The following is a 21,222-nucleotide window of genomic DNA, read 5'->3' on the forward strand; positions in this document are numbered from 1 at the left end:
ATTTCTCTGACGAGGAGTCTGAGGGTCTTCCTTCTGATCCCACTCCCTCTCCTCCTGAGAGTCTGTCTTTCGCTTCCTTTGTCCGGGAGATGTCTACGGCCATCCCCTTCCCGGTGGTTGTGGAGGACGAGCCCAGGGCTGAAATGTTTGAGCTCCTGGACTATCCTTCTCCACCTAAGGAAGCGTCCACAGTACCCATGCATCATGTCCTCAAAAAGACATTGCTGGCGAACTGGACAAAACCATTAAGTAATCCCCACATTCCCAAGAAAATTGAGTCCCAGTACCGGATCCACGGGGACCCAGAGCTGATGCGCACTCAGTTGCCTCATGACTCTGGAGTTGTGGATTTGGCCCTAAAGAAGGCTAAGAGTTCTAGGGAGCATGCTTCGGCGCCCCCGGGCAAAGACCCTAGAACCTTAGACTCCTTTGGGAGGAAGGCTACCATTCCTCTATGCTCGTGGCCAAGATCCAGTCTTACCAGCTCTACACGAGCATACACATGCGGAATAATGTGCGGCAGTTGGCGGGCTTGGTTGATGCTCTTCCCCCTGAGCAAGCCAAGCCTTTTCAGGAGGTGGTCAGGCAGCTGAAGGCGTGCAGAAAATTCCTGGCCAGAGGAGTGTATGACACTTTTGATGTTGTGTCCAGGGCCGCTGCTCAAGGTGTGGTGATGCGCAGGCTCTCATGGCTGCGTGCCGCCGACCTGGAGAATAGACTCCAGCAGCGGATTGCGGACTCGCCTTGCCGTGCGGACAATATTTTTGGAGAAAAAGTCGAACAGGTGGTAGAGTCTCTCCACCAGCGGGACACCGCATTCGACAAGTTCTCCCGCCGGCAGCCTTCAGCATCTACCTCTACAGGTAGAAGATTTTTCGGGGGAAGGAAGACTGTTCCCTATGCTTCTGGTAAGCGTAGGTACAATCCTCCTTCCCGACAGCCTACGGCCCAGGCTAAGCCCCAGCGCGCTCGCTCTCGTCAGCAGCGTGCGCCTCAGCAAGGCCCCGCGGCTCCCCAGCAAAAGCAAGGGGCGAGCTTTTGACTGGCTCCAGCAGAGCATAGCCGCAGTACAAGTATCAGTGCCGGGCGACCTACCTGTCGGGGGGAGGTTAAAAGCTTTTCACCAAAGGTGGCCTCTCATAACCTCCGACCAGTGGGTTCTGCAAATAGTCCGGCAAGGATACACCCTCAATTTGACTTCAAAACCTCCAAATTGCCCACCAGGAGCTCAGTCTTACAGCTTCCAACACAAGCAGGTACTTGCAGAGGAACTCTCCGCCCTTCTCAGCGCCAATGCGGTCGAGCCCGTGCCATCCGGGCAAGAAGGGCTGGGATTCTATTCCAGGTACTTCCTTGTGGAAAAGAAAACAGGGGGGATGCGTCCCATCCTAGACCTAAGGGCCCTGAACAAATTTCTCGTAAAAGAAAAGTTCAGGATGCTTTCCCTGGGCACCCTTCTCCCCATGATTCAGCAAAACGATTGGCTATGCTCTCTGGACTTGAAGGATGCCTACACACATATCCCGATACTGCCAGCTCACAGACAGTATCTGCGATTCCAGTTGGGCACACGCCACTTCCAGTACTGTGTGCTACCCTTTGGGCTCGCCTCTGCGCCCAGGGTGTTCACAAAGTGCCTGGCTGTGGTAGCAGCGGCACTTCGCAGGCTGGGGGTGCACGTGTTCCCATATCTCGACGATTGGCTGGTAAAGAACACATCCGAGGCAGGAGCCCTGCAGTCCATGCAGATGACTATTCGCCTCCTGGAACTACTGGGGTTTGTGATAAATTATCCAAAGTCCCATCTTCTCCCAGTGCAGAAACTCGAATTCATAGGAGCTCTGCTGGATTCTCGGACGGCTCGCGCCTATCTTCCAGAGACAAGGGCCAACAACTTGTTGTCCCTCGTCTCGCGGGTGCGAGCGTCCCAGCAGATCACAGCTCGGCAGATGTTGAGATTGCTGGGCCACATGGCCTCCACAGTTCATGTGACTCCCATGGCCCGCCTTCACATGAGATCTGCTCAATGGACCCTAGCCTCCCAGTGGTATCAGGCTGCTGGGGGTCTAGAGGACGTGATCCACCTGTCCACGAGTTTTCTCAAATCCCTGTATTGGTGGACAATCTGGTCCAATTTGACTCTGGGACGTCCTTTCCAAATTCCTCAGCCACAAAAGGTGCTGACCACGGATGCGTCTCTCCTGGGATGGGGAGCTCATGTCGATGGGCTTCACACCCAAGGAAGCTGGTCCCTCCAGGAACGCGATCTACAGATCAATCTTCTGGAGTTGCGAGCGATCTGGAACGCTCTGAAGGCTTTCAGAGATCGGCTGTCCCACCAAATTATCCAAATTCAGACAGACAACCAGGTTGCCATGTACTATGTCAACAAGCAGGGGGGAACCGGTTCTCGCCCCCTGTGTCAGGAAGCCGTCAGCATGTGGCTCTGGGCTCGCGTCACGGCATGGTGCTCCAAGCCACATACCTGGCAGGCGTAAACAACAATCTGGCCGACAGATTGAGCAGGATCATGCAACCTCACGAGTGGTCGCTCAGTTCCAAAGTAGTGCGACAGATCTTCCAAGTGTGGGGCACCCCCTTGGTGGATCTCTTTGCATCTCGAGTGAACCACAAAGTCTCTCAGTTCTGTTCCAGGCTTCAGGCCCACGGCAGACTGGCATCGGATGCCTTCCTCCTGGATTGGGGGGAGGGTCTGCTGTATGCTTATCCTCCCATACCTCTGGTGGGGAAGACTTTGTTGAAACTCAAGCAAGACCGAGGCACCATGATTCTGATTGCTCCTTTTTGGCCGCGTCAGATCTGGTTCCCTCTTCTTCTGGAGTTGTCCTCCGAAGAACCGTGGAGATTGGAGTGTTTTCCGACCCTCATCACACAGGACGAGGGGGCGCTTCTGCATCCCAACCTCCAGTCTCTGGCTCTCACGGCCTGGATGTTGAGGGCGTAGACTTTGCCTCTTTGGGTCTGTCAGAGGGTGTCTCCCGCATCTTGCTTGCTTCCAGGAAAGATTCCACTAAGAGGAGTTACTTCTTCCAATGGAGGAGGTTTGCCGTCTGGTGTGACAGCAAGGCCCTAGATCCTCGCTCTTGTCCTACACAGACCCTGCTTGAATACCTTCTGCACTTGTCTGAGTCTGGTCTCAAGACCAACTCTGTAAGGGTTCACCTTAGTGCGATCAGTGCATACCATTATCGTGTGGAAGGTAAGCCGATCTCAGGACAGCCTTTAGTTGTTCGCTTCATGAGAGGTTTGCTTTTGTCAAAGCCCCCTGTCAAGCCTCCTACAGTGTCATGGGATCTCAATGTCGTTCTCACCCAGCTGATGAAACCTCCTTTCGAGCCACTGAATTCCTGCCATCTGAAGTACTTGACCTGGAAGGTCATTTTCTTGGTGGCAGTTACTTCAGCTCGTAGAGTCAGTGAGCTTCAGGCCCTGGTAGCCCAGGCCCCTTACACCAAATTTCATCATAACAGAGTAGTCCTCCGCACTCACCCTAAGTTTCTGCCGAAGGTTGTGTCGGAGTTCCATCTGAACCAGTCAATTGTCTTGCCAACATTCTTTCCCCGTCCTCATTCCTGCCCTGCTGAACGTCAGCTGCACACATTGGACTGCAAGAGAGCATTGGCCTTCTATCTGGAGCGGACACAGCCCCACAGACAGTCCGCCCAATTGTTTGTTTCTTTTGATCCCAACAAGAGGGGAGTGGCTGTAGGGAAACGCACCATATCCAATTGGCTAGCAGATTGCATTTCCTTCACTTACGCCCAGGCTGGGCTGGCTCTTGAGGGTCATGTCACAGCTCATAATGTTAGAGCCATGGCTGCGTCGGTAGCCCACTTGAAGTCAGCCACCATGGAGGAAATTTGCAAAGCTGCGACGTGGTCATCTGTCCACACATTCACATCTCATTACTGCCTGCAGCAGGATACCCGACGCGACAGTCGGTTCGGGCAGTCAGTTCTTCAGAACCTGTTTGGGCTTTAGGATCCAACTCCACCCCCCGAGGGCCCTGTTTGTTCTGTTCCAGGCTGCACTCTCAGTTAGTTGGTAAATTGTTTAGGTCAATCTCAGTTATGTCCTCGCCGTTGCGAGGCCCAATTGACCATGGTTGTTGTTTTGAGTGAGCCTGGGGGCTAGGGATACCCCATCAGTGAGAACAAGCAGCCTGCTTGTCCTCGGAGAAAGCGAATGCTACATACCTGTAGAAGGTATTCTCCGAGGACAGCAGGCTGATTGTTCTCACAAACCCGCCCGCCTCCCCTTTGGAGTTGTGTCTTCCCTTGCATTTATCTTGCTACATATGGGACTGGCCGGCTCGAGCCGGTTTCGGGCGGGAAGATGGCCGCGCATGCGCAGTGCGCATGGGCGCGCGAGGACTAGCAAAGGCCTTTGCTAGTAAGTTTCCGATGGAGGGGGCTGCCGAGGACGTCAACCCATCAGTGAGAACAATCAGCCTGCTGTCCTCGGAGAATACCTTCTACAGGTATGTAGCATTCGCTTTATAGGCAGCTGTACATTTCAAATGATTTTTAAAGCAAATTCTCATAACACGACTTCCAATTAGACGTTCTTTATTTCATTTTTACAGTGTAATAGATTGCCACTTTGGCAATAGGAGTTCTTCTTTTTGTTATTCCATTCATTTACACTTCATCACCACATCCATTTACCACACTCCCCATCTCATCATTATACATATCAATGATTATGGTTTTCTTATGCTGGATTGCATTGTTGCTCCAATTTTTCTCCGAGGACAAGCAGGCTGCTTGTTCTCACGACTGGGTGACGTCCGCGGAAGCCCCCACCAATCGGAAAGAAGCTTCGCGGGACGGTCGGCACGCAGGGCACGCCCACCGCGCATGCGCGGCCGTCTTCCCGCCCGTGTGCGACCGCTCCCGCCAGTTCCTTTTTTTCCGCGTCTGGAGAGAGTCGTGCCTCGCCGCTCTCTCTGTTTCAGCCGCCGGATTTTTGATCGCGTTTACGCCGATCGTGCTTTTTTCTTTGTATTATATAGTTACCGTCCGGTTTCTTTTTGAAAAAAAAAAAAAAAAGAAACCCTGCGCGTGTGGCGCACGCGCTCCCTTTTTCCCTCGCTTCCAGCGGGGACGCCGCATTGCGGCCTAGTGGCCGCACGGTCGTTTTCCTTTTCGTGGTGTGATTTCAGCCACCATTGACGACTTTGACTTCGCCGACGCGATTTTTCCGTCGATGTCCTCGAAGGTCCCGAGTGGATTTAAAAAGTGTGGTCGCTGCGGCCGGCCGATCTCGCAGACCGACACCCACGCTTGGTGCCTCCAGTGCCTCGGGCCGGAGCACAATATCAAGTCGTGTTCTCTGTGTCTCGGTCTCCGGAAACGGACTCAGGTTGCGAGGCAAGTTCTGCGGGACCGTCTTTTTGGAACTTGCGCCGGCCCCTCGACGTCGACCTCGAAGGCATCGGTATCGACGCCCGGTCCTTCGGTACCGGTATCGATGCCCGAGACATCGGCACCGATGGCAGCGACCCCAGGAGAACAGGTCCCGTCGGCCCGCCGGTCCTCCGGTGAGAGTGGGGGTGAGAGGCCGCGTGGGCAGTCGGCCCCGGTCACTCCCTCAGCTCGTGGGCCACGGGACCGAACCCTGTCTGACCCGGTACCTCGAGACCGAGGGGGATCGACCTCCTCCTCCTCCATGCCCTCCGGCGCCGGTGACGGGCATCGTAAGAAAGATAAGAAGCGTCGTCACCGGTCGCCCTCGGTGCATCCGGATATCGGAGAGGAGGCGACGCCGAAGTGTCATCGTCGAAAGGAGAGGTCTCCGTCGGTTGTGGAGGTACCGACGCGTCGGGGTTCCGGCACCTCGGTGCCGTCTCCTGGCCCCCAGCAGCTTCTGGCGCCGACACCCCTACCGGCCCCACCGCCTTTCCCGGCAGCGGGCCTGGACGAGTGCCTCAGAGCCATCCTTCCGGGGATCCTGGAAGGGCTGATGCGCCAGGCTGTGCCGGCGCCGGGGGTGCTTGCGCCCTCGGCGCCGATGACTGTGGCGCCGGCGAGCTCTAGCCCGGCGCCGGGGCCGTCGACACCGCCGCCGCTTGCGGTGCCGGTCTCGACCGCCACGCAGGTGGAGTCCCCGTCGACGTCGATGGAGGGAGCTCCGTCCCCGCCGGCGCGGGAGTCCACCGCTCGACGACACCGAGACCCTGGTGCCTCGACGTCGAGCCGGGCCCGGTTCAGGACTCAGCTACATGAGCTTATGTCCGACACCGAGGATGAGGACTCGTGGGGGGAAGAGGAGGACCCTAGATATTTCTCCTCAGAGGAGTCTACGGGCCTCCCCTCGGACCCCACGCCTTCACCGGAGAGGAAACTCTCACCTCCCGAGAGTCTCTCCTTTGCCTCCTTTGTGCGGGATATGTCTATTAGCATTCCCTTCCCCGTGGTCTCTGTGGAAGAGCCGAGGGCCGAGATGCTCGAGGTCCTCGACTATCCATCACCACCTAGAGAGTCCTCCACGGTGCCGCTGCACAATGTCCTTAAGGAGACGCTGCTTCGGAACTGGGTGCGACCATTAACTAACCCCACCATTCCCAAGAAAGCAGAGTCCCAGTACAGGATCCACTCTGACCCGGAGCTAATGCGGCCACAATTGCCCCATGACTCAGCGGTCGTGGATTCTGCTCTCAAGAGGGCACGGAGTTCGAGGGATACCGCCCCGGCGCCCCCGGGGCGGGAGTCTCGCACTCTGGACTCATTTGGGAGGAAGGCCTACCAATCCTCCATGCTCGTGACCCGCATCCAATCATACCTGCTCTATATGAGCATCCACATGCGGACCTATGTGCAACAACTGGCGGACCTGGTCGAGAAGCTCCCGCCGGAGCAGTCCAGGCCTTATCAGGAGGTGGTCAGGCAGCTGAAGGCGTGCAGAAAGTTCCTGTCCAGGGGTATCTATGACACCTGTGACGTGGCATCTCGTGCTGCGGCCCAAGGGATAGTGATGCGCAGGCTCTCATGGCTGCGTGCCTCTGACCTGGACAACCGCACCCAGCAGAGACTGGCCGACGTCCCTTGCCGGGGGGATAACATTTTTGGTGAGAAGGTCGAGCAGATGGTGGACCAACTGCATCAGCGGGAAACCGCTCTCGACAAGCTCTCCCACCGGGCGCCTTCAGCATCCACCTCCACAGGTGGACGTTTTTCCCGGGCCCGTCAGGCTGCACCCTATTCTTTTGCGAAGCGTAGGTACAACCAGCCGGCCCGAAGGCCTCGTCAGGCACAGGGACAGCCCCAGCGCGCTCGTTCTCGTCAACAGCGTGCGCCTAAGCAGCCCCCTGCGCCTCCACAGCAAAAGCCGGGGACGGGCTTTTGACTGGATCCACGGGAACATAGCCGCCCTACAAGTGTCCGTACCGGACGATCTGCCGGTCGGAGGGAGGTTAAAATTTTTTCACCAAAGGTGGCCTCTCATAACCTCCGACCAGTGGGTTCTCCAAATAGTGCGGTGCGGATACGCCCTGAATTTGGCCTCCCTGCCTCCAAATTGTCCTCCGGGAGCTCAGTCTTTCAGCTCCCATCACAAGCAGGTACTTGCAGAGGAACTCTCCGCCCTTCTCAGCGCCAATGCGGTCGAGCCCGTACCACCCGGGCAGGAAGGGCAGGGATTCTATTCCAGGTACTTCCTTGTGGAAAAGAAAACAGGGGGGATGCGTCCTATCCTAGACCTGAGAGGCCTGAACAAATTCCTGGTCAAAGAAAAGTTCAGGATGCTTTCCTTGGGCACCCTTCTGCCAATGATTCAGAAAAACGATTGGCTATGTTCCCTGGATTTAAAGGACGCATACACTCACATCCCGATACTGCCAGCTCACAGACAGTATCTCAGATTCCGCCTGGGCGCACGGCACTTTCAGTATTGTGTGCTGCCCTTTGGGCTCGCCTCTGCCCCACGAGTGTTTACAAAGTGCCTCGTGGTGGTGGCGGCGTATCTACGCAAGCTGGGAGTGCACGTGTTCCCATATCTCGACGATTGGCTGGTCAAGAACACCTCGGAGGCAGGAGCCCTCCGGTCCATGCAGTGCACTATTCAACTTCTGGAGCTGCTGGGGTTTGTGATAAATTACCCAAAGTCCCATCTCCAGCCAACCCAGTCTCTGGAATTCATAGGAGCGCTGCTGAATACCCAGACGGCTCAGGCCTACCTTCCCGAAGCGAGGGCCACCAATCTCCTGGCCCTGGCTTCGCAGACCAGAGCGTCTCAGCAGATCACAGCTCGGCAGATGTTGAGACTTCTGGGTCATATGGCCTCCACAGTTCATGTGACTCCCATGGCTCGTCTTCACATGAGATCTGCTCAATGGACCCTAGCTTCCCAGTGGTTCCAAGCCACCGGGAATCTAGAAGATGTCATCCGCCTCTCCACCAGTTGCCGCACTTCACTGCTCTGGTGGACCATCCGGACCAATTTGATACTGGGACGTCCATTCCAAATTCCACAGCCCACGAAAGTGTTGACGACGGATGCCTCTCGCCTGGGATGGGGAGCTCATGTCGATGGGCTTCACACCCAGGGTCTGTGGTCCCTCCAGGAAAAGGATCTGCAGATCAATCTCCTGGAGCTCCGAGCGATCTGGAACGCACTGAAGGCTTTCAGAGATCGGCTGTCCTACCAAATTATCCAAATTCGGACAGACAATCAGGTTGCAATGTATTACGTCAACAAGCAGGGGGGCACCGGATCTCGCCCCCTGTGTCAGGAGGCCGTCGGGATGTGGCGTTGGGCGTGTCGGTTCGGCATGCTCCTCCAAGCCACGTACCTGGCAGGCGTAAACAACAGTCTGGCCGACAGACTGAGCAGAGTCATGCAACCGCACGAGTGGTCGCTCCATGCCAGAGTGGTACGCAAGATCTTCCGAGCGTGGGGCACCCCCTCGGTGGACCTTTTCGCCTCTCAGACCAACCACAAGCTGCCTCTGTTCTGTTCCAGACTTCAGGCACACGGCAGGCTAGCGTCGGATGCTTTTCTCCTCCATTGGGGGACCGGCCTCCTGTATGCTTATCCTCCCATACCTTTGGTGGGGAAGACCTTGCTGAAGCTCAAGCAAGACCGCGGCACCATGATTCTGATTGCGCCCTTTTGGCCCCGTCAGATCTGGTTCCCTCTTCTTCTGGAGTTGTCCTCCGAGGAACCGTGGAGATTGGAGTGTTTTCCGACTCTCATCTCGCAGAACGACGGAGCGTTGCTGCACCCCAACCTTCAGTCCCTGGCTCTCACGGCCTGGATGTTGAGGGCGTAGACTTCACTGCGTTGGGTCTGTCTGAGGGTGTCTCCCGGGTCTTGCTTGCCTCTAGGAAGGATTCCACTAAAAAGAGTTACTTTTTCAAGTGGAGGAGGTTTGTCGTGTGGTGTGAGAGCAAGGCCCTAGAACCTCGTTCTTGCCCTACACAGAACCTGCTTGAATACCTTCTGCACTTATCAGAGTCTGGCCTCAAGACCAACTCAGTAAGGAATCACCTTAGTGCGATTAGTGCTTACCATTATCGTGTAGAAGGTAAAGCCATCTCTGGAGAGCCTTTAGTCGTTCGATTCATGAGAGGCTTGCTTTTGTCAAAGCCCCCTATCAAGCCTCCTACTGTGTCATGGGATCTCAACGTCGTCCTCACCCAGCTGATGAAACCTCCTTTTGAGCCACTGAATTCCTGCCATCTGAAGTACTTGACCTGGAAGGTCATTTTCTTGGTGGCAGTTACTTCAGCTCGTAGGGTCAGTGAGCTTCAAGCCCTGGTAGCTCATGCTCCATATACCAAATTTCATCACAACAGAGTAGTGCTCCGCACCCACCCAAAGTTCCTGCCGAAGGTGGTGTCGGAGTTCCATCTTAACCAGTCAATTGTCTTGCCAACATTCTTCCCCAGGCCGCATACCCGCCCTGCTGAACGTCAGTTGCACACATTGGACTGCAAGAGAGCATTGGCCTTCTACTTGGAGCGGACACAGCCCAACAGACAGTCCGCCCAATTGTTTATTTCTTTCGACCCTAACAGGCTAGGGGTCGCTGTCGGGAAACGCACCATCTCCAATTGGCTAGCAGATTGCATTTCCTTCACTTACGCCCAGGCTGGGCTGACTCTTGAGGGTCATGTCACGGCTCATAGTGTTAGAGCCATGGCAGCGTCGGTGGCCCACTTGAAGTCAGCCACTATTGAAGAGATCTGCAAGGCTGCGACGTGGTCATCTGTCCACACATTCACATCTCATTACTGCCTCCAGCAGGATACCCGACGCGACAGTCGGTTCGGGCAGTCGGTGCTGCAGAATCTGTTTGGGGTGTAAATCCAACTCCACCCTCCAGGACCCGAATTTATTCTGGTCAGGCTGCACTCTCAGTTAGTTGTTCTTCGTAGGTCAATTTCTGTTGTACCCTCGCCGTTGCGAGGTTCAATTGACCTGGGTTCTTGTTTTGAGTGAGCCTGAGAGCTAGGGATACCCCAGTCGTGAGAACAAGCAGCCTGCTTGTCCTCGGAGAAAGTGAATGATACATACCTGTAGCAGGTGTTCTCCGAGGACAGCAGGCTGATTGTTCTCACCTACCCTCCCTCCTCCCCTTTGGAGTTGTGTTTCATATTTTATTGCTTGTCATTCAACTGGCGGGAGCGGTCGCGCACGGGCGGGAAGACGGCCGCGCATGCGCGGTGGGCGTGCCCTGCGTGCCGACCGTCCCGCGAAGCTTCTTTCCGGTTGGTGGGGGCTGCCGCGGACGTCACCCAGTCGTGAGAACAATCAGCCTGCTGTCCTCGGAGAACACCTGCTACAGGTATGTATCATTCACTTACTCCATAATTTATATTTCATACCCACTACCACATCATTACAGATATAAAGGATCTTGTTTTCCCAATTCTGGATGCTATATTCACACATTTCTCAACATTACATTGGCATTCTTAATTTTCATTTGTTTCACCACATTCACATTTTACACCACACTCGCATTCCACACCACTTCATACAAATATAACAAGGAAAGTTAGGTCTCGTTTCCTACTATTTTTTCAGACCAGTTCATGTTTATTTTACAAGATGCATTGCCAAGGACAAATGTGATTGTCAAGTATGTGTATTAAGGTTTATTCTTTTGTTTCTAATCATGTACATATTATCCATTCTATGTTATTTCAAAAAAATGCAATAATTCTTAACCTTGTCCTTCAGTAATCAATCTCTATTTGTATTTCATTTATCATATTTCTAATTTGACTGTATTTCTATATTTTTTATATGTTCTTTATATGCTCTTTTTATCTTCATGTTTGATTTGAAGATTGTTTATGTATTTGTTTTATTATATATTAGTAATCATTCTCAATCTGTATTTTATCATGTTTCTAATTTGATTATATATTTTTTATAAACTTGCTTTACCATTATGTATGATTTTAAGATTGTTTATTTATGTATTTGTTTTTATTTTTATAGACTCCTGAGGCACGCATGTGCCAAAACATGGTATCGAGTTGAGTCAGCATTTTGTCCACCCCATGGGATCTCTGTGTTCTTTCCACTTTTTGTGGGGTTTTTTGCACAAGTTTTTAACTTGGACAGCATATCTCAGCCTTTGTCTAGGATAATGTGGTAGTGCTGAAGTGATGCAGATGAAAATTTATGCTTATCTTATTTATATTTTGTACAGTTTGTTAGTATCTAAAAGAAGTGGAATTATGCCAGAACATACCGGCATTAGCAACTTTACATTTACTGAAAGGGATATACTGTTCATCTTAATGACTGCAAATCAAACTATGCTTAGTATGTTTCATCCACTTCCAACAGTGCTGCCTTTAAATCAAAATCCTGATATGCATCCAGAGCCCTTTTAGCAGGAAACATAAGTACTAGCATTCGTGAAACACCATATATAATGATACGCACAGAACTTGAGCAGTCAAGATTTTGAGAGTAATTGTATCTCAGCAGTAATAAATCAACAAATGGTTTCTTACATTTGAAATGTTGACCACTGAAGCAGTCAACAAAAGGACATGCAACACGCATGTTAAGCAGGTCACCTTTGCACCTAAACAAAACGTTGTAAAACAAAATGTCTGAATGAGATGGAACCTAAAAGAAAGGAGTAAAACTACTTAAAAATCATCTGTTATGGGGTTGTGGATTTGCCATAACCCCACTGATTAAAAATGAGGCTTTACTATACTAATTTAGTTGCTTTTTTGTGCCTCACATATTTGGGCAAAGGTGATATTAATACATTTGATTTTGATAAATAATTATTTTATAAGTTTTAATGAAGAAAGTGGGAAGGAGACTGATTGTTTACACTGAAGCACGTGGTATGGGTCACTTCATTTTTCTCCATGATCTTGTAGGCAGAGCCAATGAAGTCAAGATGAAAAATGAGAGTTTGGAGGAAGTGGGGAAAAGCGAAATCTTGCAGATTACTGAGAATAAGGAGTGCAAAGAGGAGACTGAAACGCAGGAAGTTGTAAAAGCAGTTACGGAGCAAAAGACTTTACATCATGATGAAAATGCAGAGACCAAAGGAACCAGTGGTCATGATAATGATTTCATAGTGACGTGTGCAAATAGCAGGCTTGAGCAGATTCCAGGTGTTTCAGAATGTGTCTTTTCTGCTAAAAGTCATGGTATTAATGAGTTGGTTAAAAGCAAATTTGTACCCTTTCATGAAGAAGCGGAGTGTGTTTGCAATATAACTAATGAGCATTATATTGTAAAGCACGAAATTTCAGATGCAATGCAAATTCAGGGTAACATCATAGGCCAGACGTGGGATCATCATAAACCAAAAACACAGCATGAAACACAAACAGAAATACAGTCATGGGGAAAAATGAAGCAGGAGGGTTTTATGGATAAAGAAAGAGAGTGCTGTAATGAAGAATTTCAGGATGCTTTAGATTTTGTGGTTAACAGTAATAAAGAAAGCACAACTGATTTGTTGGCTCTAGGAGAAGATGAGAGTAATGAAGGAATGGGTACAAAAGAAATTGAAACTTACAACAATGTAAAGATAAAGATTAAAAAGTGCAAAAATGAAAGCATTGCTGAAAACAGTGATTTGGAAACACAACAGGAGGAATGTTTTGATATGGCATGTGATAAAGTAGAGTGTGATAAAAAAAGAGAAAGCAGTGGAATAGAAGAAGTTCAGAGTTGGGAAGTTCAAAACAATTCTGTTGAAGGGTTGCAAGGGTCAGAGGTTGACAGTGGGATAATATCAAATGAAATCAGACAGAAACCAACTGAGTCTGAGAAAACTATGTTAAAATGTAATAGCAAATATCAAACTGAAGAATCAAAAGAAGAACAAGTCAGAGAGTCTATGATATCACCTGGAGATCACAGTCAGAAAAAACACACTAAGATTCAGGTGCAAGCTACTATAAAAAACATAAAAAAGAAAAATAAAAAGAAGAAAAATAAAAAAGATATAGTGGAAACTGAAATAACTCAAACAGAAACATCAGTGAAATACCAGTGTAGCCATGATATAAAGACTAGCATTTTGGAAAACCCAGATGGTGACTCTGTGAACAATGTATTACCGATGGATGAAGAGGAGCCTAATAGGGGATTATCCACACAGGGTAATAGTGAACATATTAAATTATATTTTGAGGATGCAGAGATGTATCAGAAAATGAACCAGGGATTAAAATGTTCCAGCCCCCAAGCCAAATTTGAGAAAGGGAAGCAGAACCTTACCATAGAAATTGAACAGGCAGAAATAGATTGTACTACCATGGTGCACAGTAGAGAAGTAGCAGAGCAGTCCTTTAATGCTGATGAGAAGAGAAATTTAGTATTGCAGGAATCTGGAAAACAGTTACTTCAACTTAGTCAGATTGTAGCAAATGTTAAAGCCACAGAATTAGATAGTCAGTTCTTGGAATCCACTGAAGAAAGTGATCAGGCAGCAACACAGGTTAAGAAGAAAGAAGAAATTTCTGTAGCTGAAACTAAAATAAAAAAAGAACAGGACAGGAAGAGAAACAAGGAAATCATAGACAACAGACAGTTAGATAATGAAAATAAGAGTAAAAAAATAGAAACAGAGAATGGTTTGCTGGCTGTTAAAACAGTAACCAGGCAGATCAAGCAAAATGCTGAGGGCCCAGAGGAAACAATTTTGTCAGACATGGATATTGATAAAATGGAGACTCAAGGGGAAGAAATTGTGGAAGATGATGGGGAGGCATTTGGCTTTGATAATGAGACCAATCAAGTGGAAGAAAATAGTGAGAAACACTATGTAGATAAAGCTAATATAAAAGAATTTGAGAAAGCAAAGGAACAGAAATCACAAGTAGATGATGGTGACAGCATGGAAATTGAGGAAAAATATCAAAGTAAAGAAAATAAAATAGAGAATGAGGATATATTGAATAAAGACAAAGTTACTCAGCAAATAGAGGCAGAAAAATCAGAAGGAGCTGAACATTTTCAGGCAGATATGTATCAGTCCTACCATGGATTAGATTTTGAAACTGAAGAGAAAACCAATGATGATAACAGGACAGAAGAAACATCTGTGAATGTGACTAAGAAACTGGGCGATGCACATGAAGATGTTGCCCAATCACAGAGCGAAGAGGATGTTAGAAAAGATGAAATAGTGGATAAAGGTAGCAGAAAGGGAAAAGGGAAAAATAAAGAAGATTGTTTAGTAGCTTAGGCTTTTTCAGTGAAGAATCCAAAACAATTTACATTATATTTGATGGGGTTTTAGTAGAAAAATAATGCACTTTGCACACCAAATATAGCTTTAAGGTGGATACGTATCTATTGTTATGCAGGCAGTGATCAAACCAGATCAGTTCATATGGGGAGCTCTAATAGTCAATTTATTTTATGCCATAAATCACCATGATACCTATCTATTTGGCCAGATTACATTCTTTAACAGGGTAATTTTCAAAGCCATTTCTGTGGGTTTTTTTAAAATAAAATTTCCCACCCTATATATGGATAAAGTTACAAATGTACAGTTTATACGCATGTAATTTAACCTGAAAATTGAATTGCAATTCTTGAGGGTAGGGCTGGATGCAAATTTTTATACATGTTTTTAATCCAGAAAAATTATGTCTATAAATGTATGCACAAAATTTTCCTAGGGTGAATTTCAAAGGAAATCTACATGCTTAATTCTGCTTTGAAAATCCAGAAAAGCATTCATAGTAAAAATGTACATGTGTATATTGCACTAATGAAGACAGAAAATTTTCAGGTATGTTCACTTAGGTATAATCTATAGGAAATTCAGCCTGGAAATCTGCAATATCTCATGGGACAAAAACTTTAACTTGGTTTAAAATAGACTAAAAAGTTGCCTTTTGCTTCTTCTCATTCTGGCATAGGACAGTTCAATGCTAAATCACTTATTATGCAGTAAGACTAGGAATTATCTATTGTAAAAACATATCATTATGGCTAATATTTTGTTATTCCTTTCCCCCACACATAACACAAAAAAGGAATAAACATCATTGATAAGTAAATTTAAATCTGAAACTAAAGCTGGTAATTGATAACTCTGCTGTACAGTGGTGGAGTGGCCTAGGGGATAGAGCAGCAGGCTGAGAACCAGAGAAGCCAGGGTTCAAATCTCCCATTCTCACAGGAAATTCTTGTGATTTTGAGCAGGTCGCATCATACGACATTGCCTCAAATACAAATGTAGGGCCATATAATAAAGGTTTTCGCCTATTGTGTGTCAGTAGGGCAAATGCCTAGTAAGTAGAGTCCTTAAATTGTAAGCCCTGTGAGGCACAAAATTTCACCCATTAAATTAACTAATGGTGGTTGGTCCTGCCCTGTTCCCCCCCTCCCTGCAACCCCAACTCACCCCAAGAGGTCTGAGAAATAACAGAGACAGGAGAAATTTCCACTCGTTCTTGCTGCAGTGGCTTCCTCCTCTAGAATGACATTTGACCCATAGCAGTAGTCTTGAATAATACCTCCGCAGTCTTCTCCCCAGTGGTAGTACAGTAAGACCACAGATAAGGGTCAAGTGGCACTATGGTAACCGCAAGTGAAGCAGTGAGTGAGTATCACTCCTGCCTGCACCAGGCTTTGTAGAGAGGGAAGGTAGGATCTTATAAAATTTGTGTCCCATGTTGGTTGGGGGGAGGGGAGGTTGGATCACTTGGACACCAGGGATCAGAGGCTGGGGAGCAGGGGGTCTACTATTCAGGCCAGTAGGCCCTTTTAATCTGGCCACTGCACAAAGGGTCTCATTTTTTGTCTTTGTTGCTCAGGAAAAAATGAATTACTGTTCAAGAGATTAGATTTTTGGTCCACAAAGCCTTTTGTCGTGTTCAGGTTTGTGATTTTTGTTATTAATGAGCTGCTTTGCATGATTTTGCATTGTAGCAGCTCATCAGTGGTGAATTTAAATAAACTGTCTAACAAGGCAGACTCAAACGTTTCACAGCAAAGTGTACTTTGAGTGAAAAATAGTGAAAAATTCCTGAAATTTAACATTCTCTGAGGACAAGCAGGCTGCTTGTTCTCACTGATGGGTGATGTCCACGGCAGCCCCTCCAATCGGAAAACTTTACTAGCAAAGGCCTTTGCTAGTCCTCGCGCGCCGATGCGCACCGCGCATGCGCGGCCGTCTTCCCGCCAGAACCGGCTCGTGTTCGGTACGGGTTTTTTCTCTCCCTATTTTTGGTGCCTATATCACCATTACGAATTTTGATTTCGCCGGCATGATTTTTCCACCCATGTCATCGAAGTCTCCCAGCGGCTTCAAGAAATGCATCCAGTGTGCCCGGGTAATCTCGCTCACTGATAGGCACGCGTCGTGTCTTCAGTGTCTGGGGGCTGGGCACCGCCCGCAGGCTTGTAGTCTTTGCGCCCTTTTACAGAAGAGGACTCAGGTAGCGAGATTGGCCCAGTGGAACGTGTTCTTCTCGGGCTCTTCGTCGACAACAGCACCGGGGGCATCGAGTGCATTGACGTCGACAGCATCAAGACCTTCGACCTCGGCATCGACTGCATCGAGGCATCGACCCTCTGCATCGTTGGTACCGAGACATCGAAAGGCTGCGTCGGCGTCGGTGGTACCGGGACCTCCACTAGTGCTGATGTCGTCGGACGGTGGTGCTTCGACTGGAGTGCAGGTGAGGGCTCTCCATTCCCCTGCTGGTGGCGGTGAGCCTTCGGGTGGGTCTCCCCCTACCCTGAGGGCTCCTGCGGTACAGCCCCCCCCCCCCCCCCCCCGAGACTGACCTTCTTCGGCCTTGGCCCCGAGGAAGCGATGGCTGGATTCTACGTCCTCCTTGTCGGTACCGGGAAGTTCTGGTGACATGCCTCATTTGAAAAAGTCAAAGAAGCATCGACACCGGTCTCCTTCTCGCATAGGTACCGAGAGCTCTGGGTCGCCGAGGGAGTCGGCACCCAGTAGGCATCGGCATCGGGAGGACCGCTCACCCTCTGTTCAGGAGGTGTCGATGCGCTCCACCTTGGACAGCCCGGAACAGCCTCCACGCCCGGAACAGACTCTGACCTCGATGCCTGCATCGGCTTCCATGTCTTTCTCCACAGCCGCTCTGAACGAGAGTCTCCGGGCCGTTCTCCCAGAGATCCTGGGAGAGCTGTTGCGCCCTTCCCCTCCGGTACCGGGGGTGCTTGCGCCACCGGTACTGTCGAGTGAGGCGCCAGCTGGCCCCTTGCCCGGGGTGAGGTCTCCGACATCGGTGCCGCTTGCGGTACCGACTGCGGTCGCCTCCCAGGAAGGCTCCCCGACGACGTCGGCAGAGGGAGCTTCGCCGGTGCTGACGAGGGAGTCTACCTCTCGACGCTCCCACCGTGGCCGTGTTTCCACGGAGTCGAGCCGGGCACGGCTTCAGACACAGGTTCATGAACTTGTGTCTGATACCGATGGTGAGGCCTCGTGGGAGGAGGAGGAGGACATCAGATATTTCTCTGACGAGGAGTCTGATGGCCTTCCTTCTGATCCCACTCCCTCCCCTGAAAGGCAGCTTTCTCCTCCCGAGAGTCTGTCTTTTGCGGCCTTTGTCCGGGAGATGTCTACGGCCATCCCCTTCCCGGTGGTTGTGGAGGATGAGCCCAGGGCTGAAATGTTTGAGCTGTTGGACTATCCTTCTCCACCTAAGGAAGCGTCCACAGTACCCATTCATCATGTCCTAAAAAAGACATTGCTGGCGAACTGGACCAAGCCTCTAAGTAATCCCCACATTCCCAAGAAGATCGAGTCCCAGTACCGGATCCATGGGGACCCAGAGCTGATGCGCACTCAGTTGCCTCACGACTCTGGTGTAGTGGATCTGGCCCTAAAGAAGGCTAAGAGTTCTAGGGAGCATGCTTCGGCGCCCCCGGGCAAGGACTCTAGAACCTTAGACTCCTTTGGGAGGAAGGCCTACCATTCTTCTATGCTCGTGGCCAAAATCCAGTCTTACCAGCTCTACACGAGCATACATATGCGGAACAATGTGCGGCAGTCGGCGGGCATGGTGGACAAGCTCCCTCCTGAGCAAGCCAAGCCATTTCAGGAGGTGGTCAGGCAGCTGAAGGCGTGCAGAAAATTCCTGGCCAGAGGGGTATATGATACCTTTGATGTTGCGTCCAGGGCCGCTGCTCAAGGTGTGGTGATGTGCAGACTCTCATAGCTGCGTGCCTCCGACCTGGAGAATAGGATCCAGCAGCGGATTGCGGATTCCCCTTGCCGAGCGGACAATATTTTTGGAGAGAAAGTCGAACAGGTGGTAGAGCAGCTCCACCAGCGGGATACCGCTTTCGACAAGTTCTCCCACCGGCAGCCTTCAGCATCTACCTCCTCAGGTAGACGTTTTTATGGGGGAAGGAAGACTGTTCCCTACTCTTCTGATAAGCGTAGGTACAATCCTCCTTCTCGACAGCCTGCGGCCCAGACTAAGCCCCAGCGCGCTCGCTCTCGTCAGCAGCGTGTGCCTCAGCAAGGCCCCACGGCTCCGCAGCAAAAGCAGGGGGCGAGCTTTTGACTGGCTCCAGCAGAGCATAGCCGACATCAACGTGTCAGTGCCAGGCGATCTGCCGGTCGGGGGGAGGTTGAAAGCTTTTCACCAAAGGTGGCCTCTTATAACCTCCGACCATTGGGTTCTTCAAATAGTCCGGCAAGGACACACCCTCAATTTGGCCTCCAAACCTCCAAATTGCCCACCGGGAGCTCAATCTTACAGCTTCCAGCACAAGCAGGTACTTGCAGAGGAACTCTCCGCCCTTCTCAGCGCCAATGCGGTCGAGCCCGTGCCATCCGGGCAAGAAGGGCTGGGATTCTATTCCAGGTACTTCCTTGTGGAAAAGAAAACAGGAGGGATGCATCCCATCCTAGACCTAAGGGCCCTGAACAAATATCTGGTCAAGGAAAAGTTCAGGATGCTTTCCCTGGGCACCCTTCTCCCCATGATTCAGGAAAATGATTGGCTATGCTCTCTGGACTTGAAGGACGCCTACACGCACATCCCGATATTGCCAGCTCACAGACAGTATCTGCGATTTCAGCTGGGCACACGTCACTTCCAGTACTGTGTGCTACCCTTTGGGCTCGCCTCTGCGCCCAGAGTGTTCACGAAGTGCTTGGCTGTAGTAGCAGCGGCGCTTCGCAGGCTGGGAGTACACCTGTTCCCCTATCTCGACGATTGGCTGGTGAAGAACACATCCGAGGCAGGAGCTCTACAGTCCATGCAGATGACTATTCGCCTCCTGGAGCTACTGGGGTTTGTGATAAATTATCCAAAGTTCCATCTTCTCCCAGTACAGAGACTCGAATTCATAGGAGCTCTGCTGGATTCTCGGACGGCTCGTGCCTATCTCCCAGAGGCGAGAGCCAACAACTTGTTGTCCCTCGTCTCGCGAGTGTGAGCGTCCCAGCAGATCACAGCTCGGCAGATGTTGAGATTGCTGGGCCACATGGCCTCCACAGTTCATGTGACTCCCATGGCCCGCCTTCACATGTGATCTGCTCAATGGACCCTAGCTTCCCAGTGGTTTCAGGCTGCTGGGGATCTAGAAGACGTGATCCACCTGTCCACGAGTTTTCTCAACTCCCTGTATTGGTGGACGATTTGGTCCAATTTGACTCTGGGACGTCCTTTCCAAATTCCTCAGCCACAAAAAGTGCTGACTACGGATGCGTCTCTCCTGGGGTGGGGAGCTCATGTCGATGGGCTTCACACCCAAGGAAGCTGGTCCCTCCAGGAACGCGATCTACAGATCAATCTCCTGGAGTTACAAGCGGTCTGGAACGCTCTGAAGGCTTTCAGAGATCGGCTGTCCCACCAAATTATCCAAATTCAGACAGACAACCAGATTGCCATGTATTACATCAACAAGCAGGGGGGCACCGGATCTCGCCCCCTGTGTCAGGAAGCCGTCAGCATGTGGCTCTGGGCTCGCCGTCACGGCATGGTGCTCCAAGCCACATATCTGGCAGGCGTAAACAACAGTCTGGCCGACAGGTTGAGCAGGATTATGCAACCTCACGAGTGGTCGCTCAACTCCAGAGTAGTGCGCCAGATCTTCCAGGTGTGGGGCACCCCCTTGGTAGATCTCTTTGCATCTCGAGCCAACCACAAGGTCCCTCAGTTCTGTTCCAGACTTCAGGCCCACGGCAGGCTGGCATCGGATGCCTTCCTCCTGGACTGGGGGGAAGGTCTGCTGTATGCTTATCCTCCCATACCTCTGGTGGGGAAGACTTTGTTGAAACTCAAGCAAGACCGAGGCACCATGATTCTGATTGCTCCCTTTTGGCCGCGTCAGATCTGGTTCCCTCTTCTTCTGGAGTTGTCCTCCGAAGAACCGTGGAGATTGGAGTGTTTTCCGACCCTCATCATGCAGGACGAAGGGGCGCTTCTGCATCCCAACCTCCGATCTCTGGCTCTCACGGCCTGGATGTTGAGAGCGTAGACTTTGCGTCTTTGGGTCTGTCAGAGGGTGTCTCCCGTATCTTGTTTGCTTCTGGGAAAGATTCCACTAAGAGGAGTTACTTCTTTTTATGGAGGAGGTTTGCCGTCTGGTGTGACAGCAAGGCCCTAGATCCTCGCTCTTGTCCTACACAGACCCTGCTTGACTACCTTCTGCACTTGTCTGAGTCTGGTCTCAAGACCAACTCTGTAAGGGTTCACCTTAGTGCAATCAGTGCATACCATTACCGTGTGGAAGGTAAGCCGATCTCAGGACAGCCTT

At 50.6% G+C, this 21,222-nt stretch overlaps 1 protein-coding gene across 14 annotated transcripts in view; it reads left to right on the forward strand.

The window, feature by feature from the left end:
- The window catches only part of LRRFIP1 (LRR binding FLII interacting protein 1), a 997,950-nt gene that overhangs the window by 660,391 nt on the left and 316,337 nt on the right, over positions 1-21,222 (forward strand). For 10 of the 14 annotated variants that reach the window (XM_030210911.1, XM_030210915.1, XM_030210918.1 and 7 more), the window contains one exon: positions 12,381-16,516. The exons of the other annotated variants lie outside the window; for them this stretch is intronic. In XM_030210911.1, the coding sequence (XP_030066771.1) occupies positions 12,381-14,707 (2,327 nt within the window). In that variant the 3' untranslated portion in view covers positions 14,708-16,516. Of the gene's footprint in view, positions 1-12,380; positions 16,517-21,222 lie in introns of those variants that run through there. 14 annotated transcript variants of the gene reach the window in all.

Source organism: Microcaecilia unicolor, chromosome 7 (assembly GCF_901765095.1).
Source record: "Microcaecilia unicolor chromosome 7, aMicUni1.1, whole genome shotgun sequence".
Lineage (NCBI taxonomy): Eukaryota > Metazoa > Chordata > Amphibia > Gymnophiona > Siphonopidae > Microcaecilia > Microcaecilia unicolor.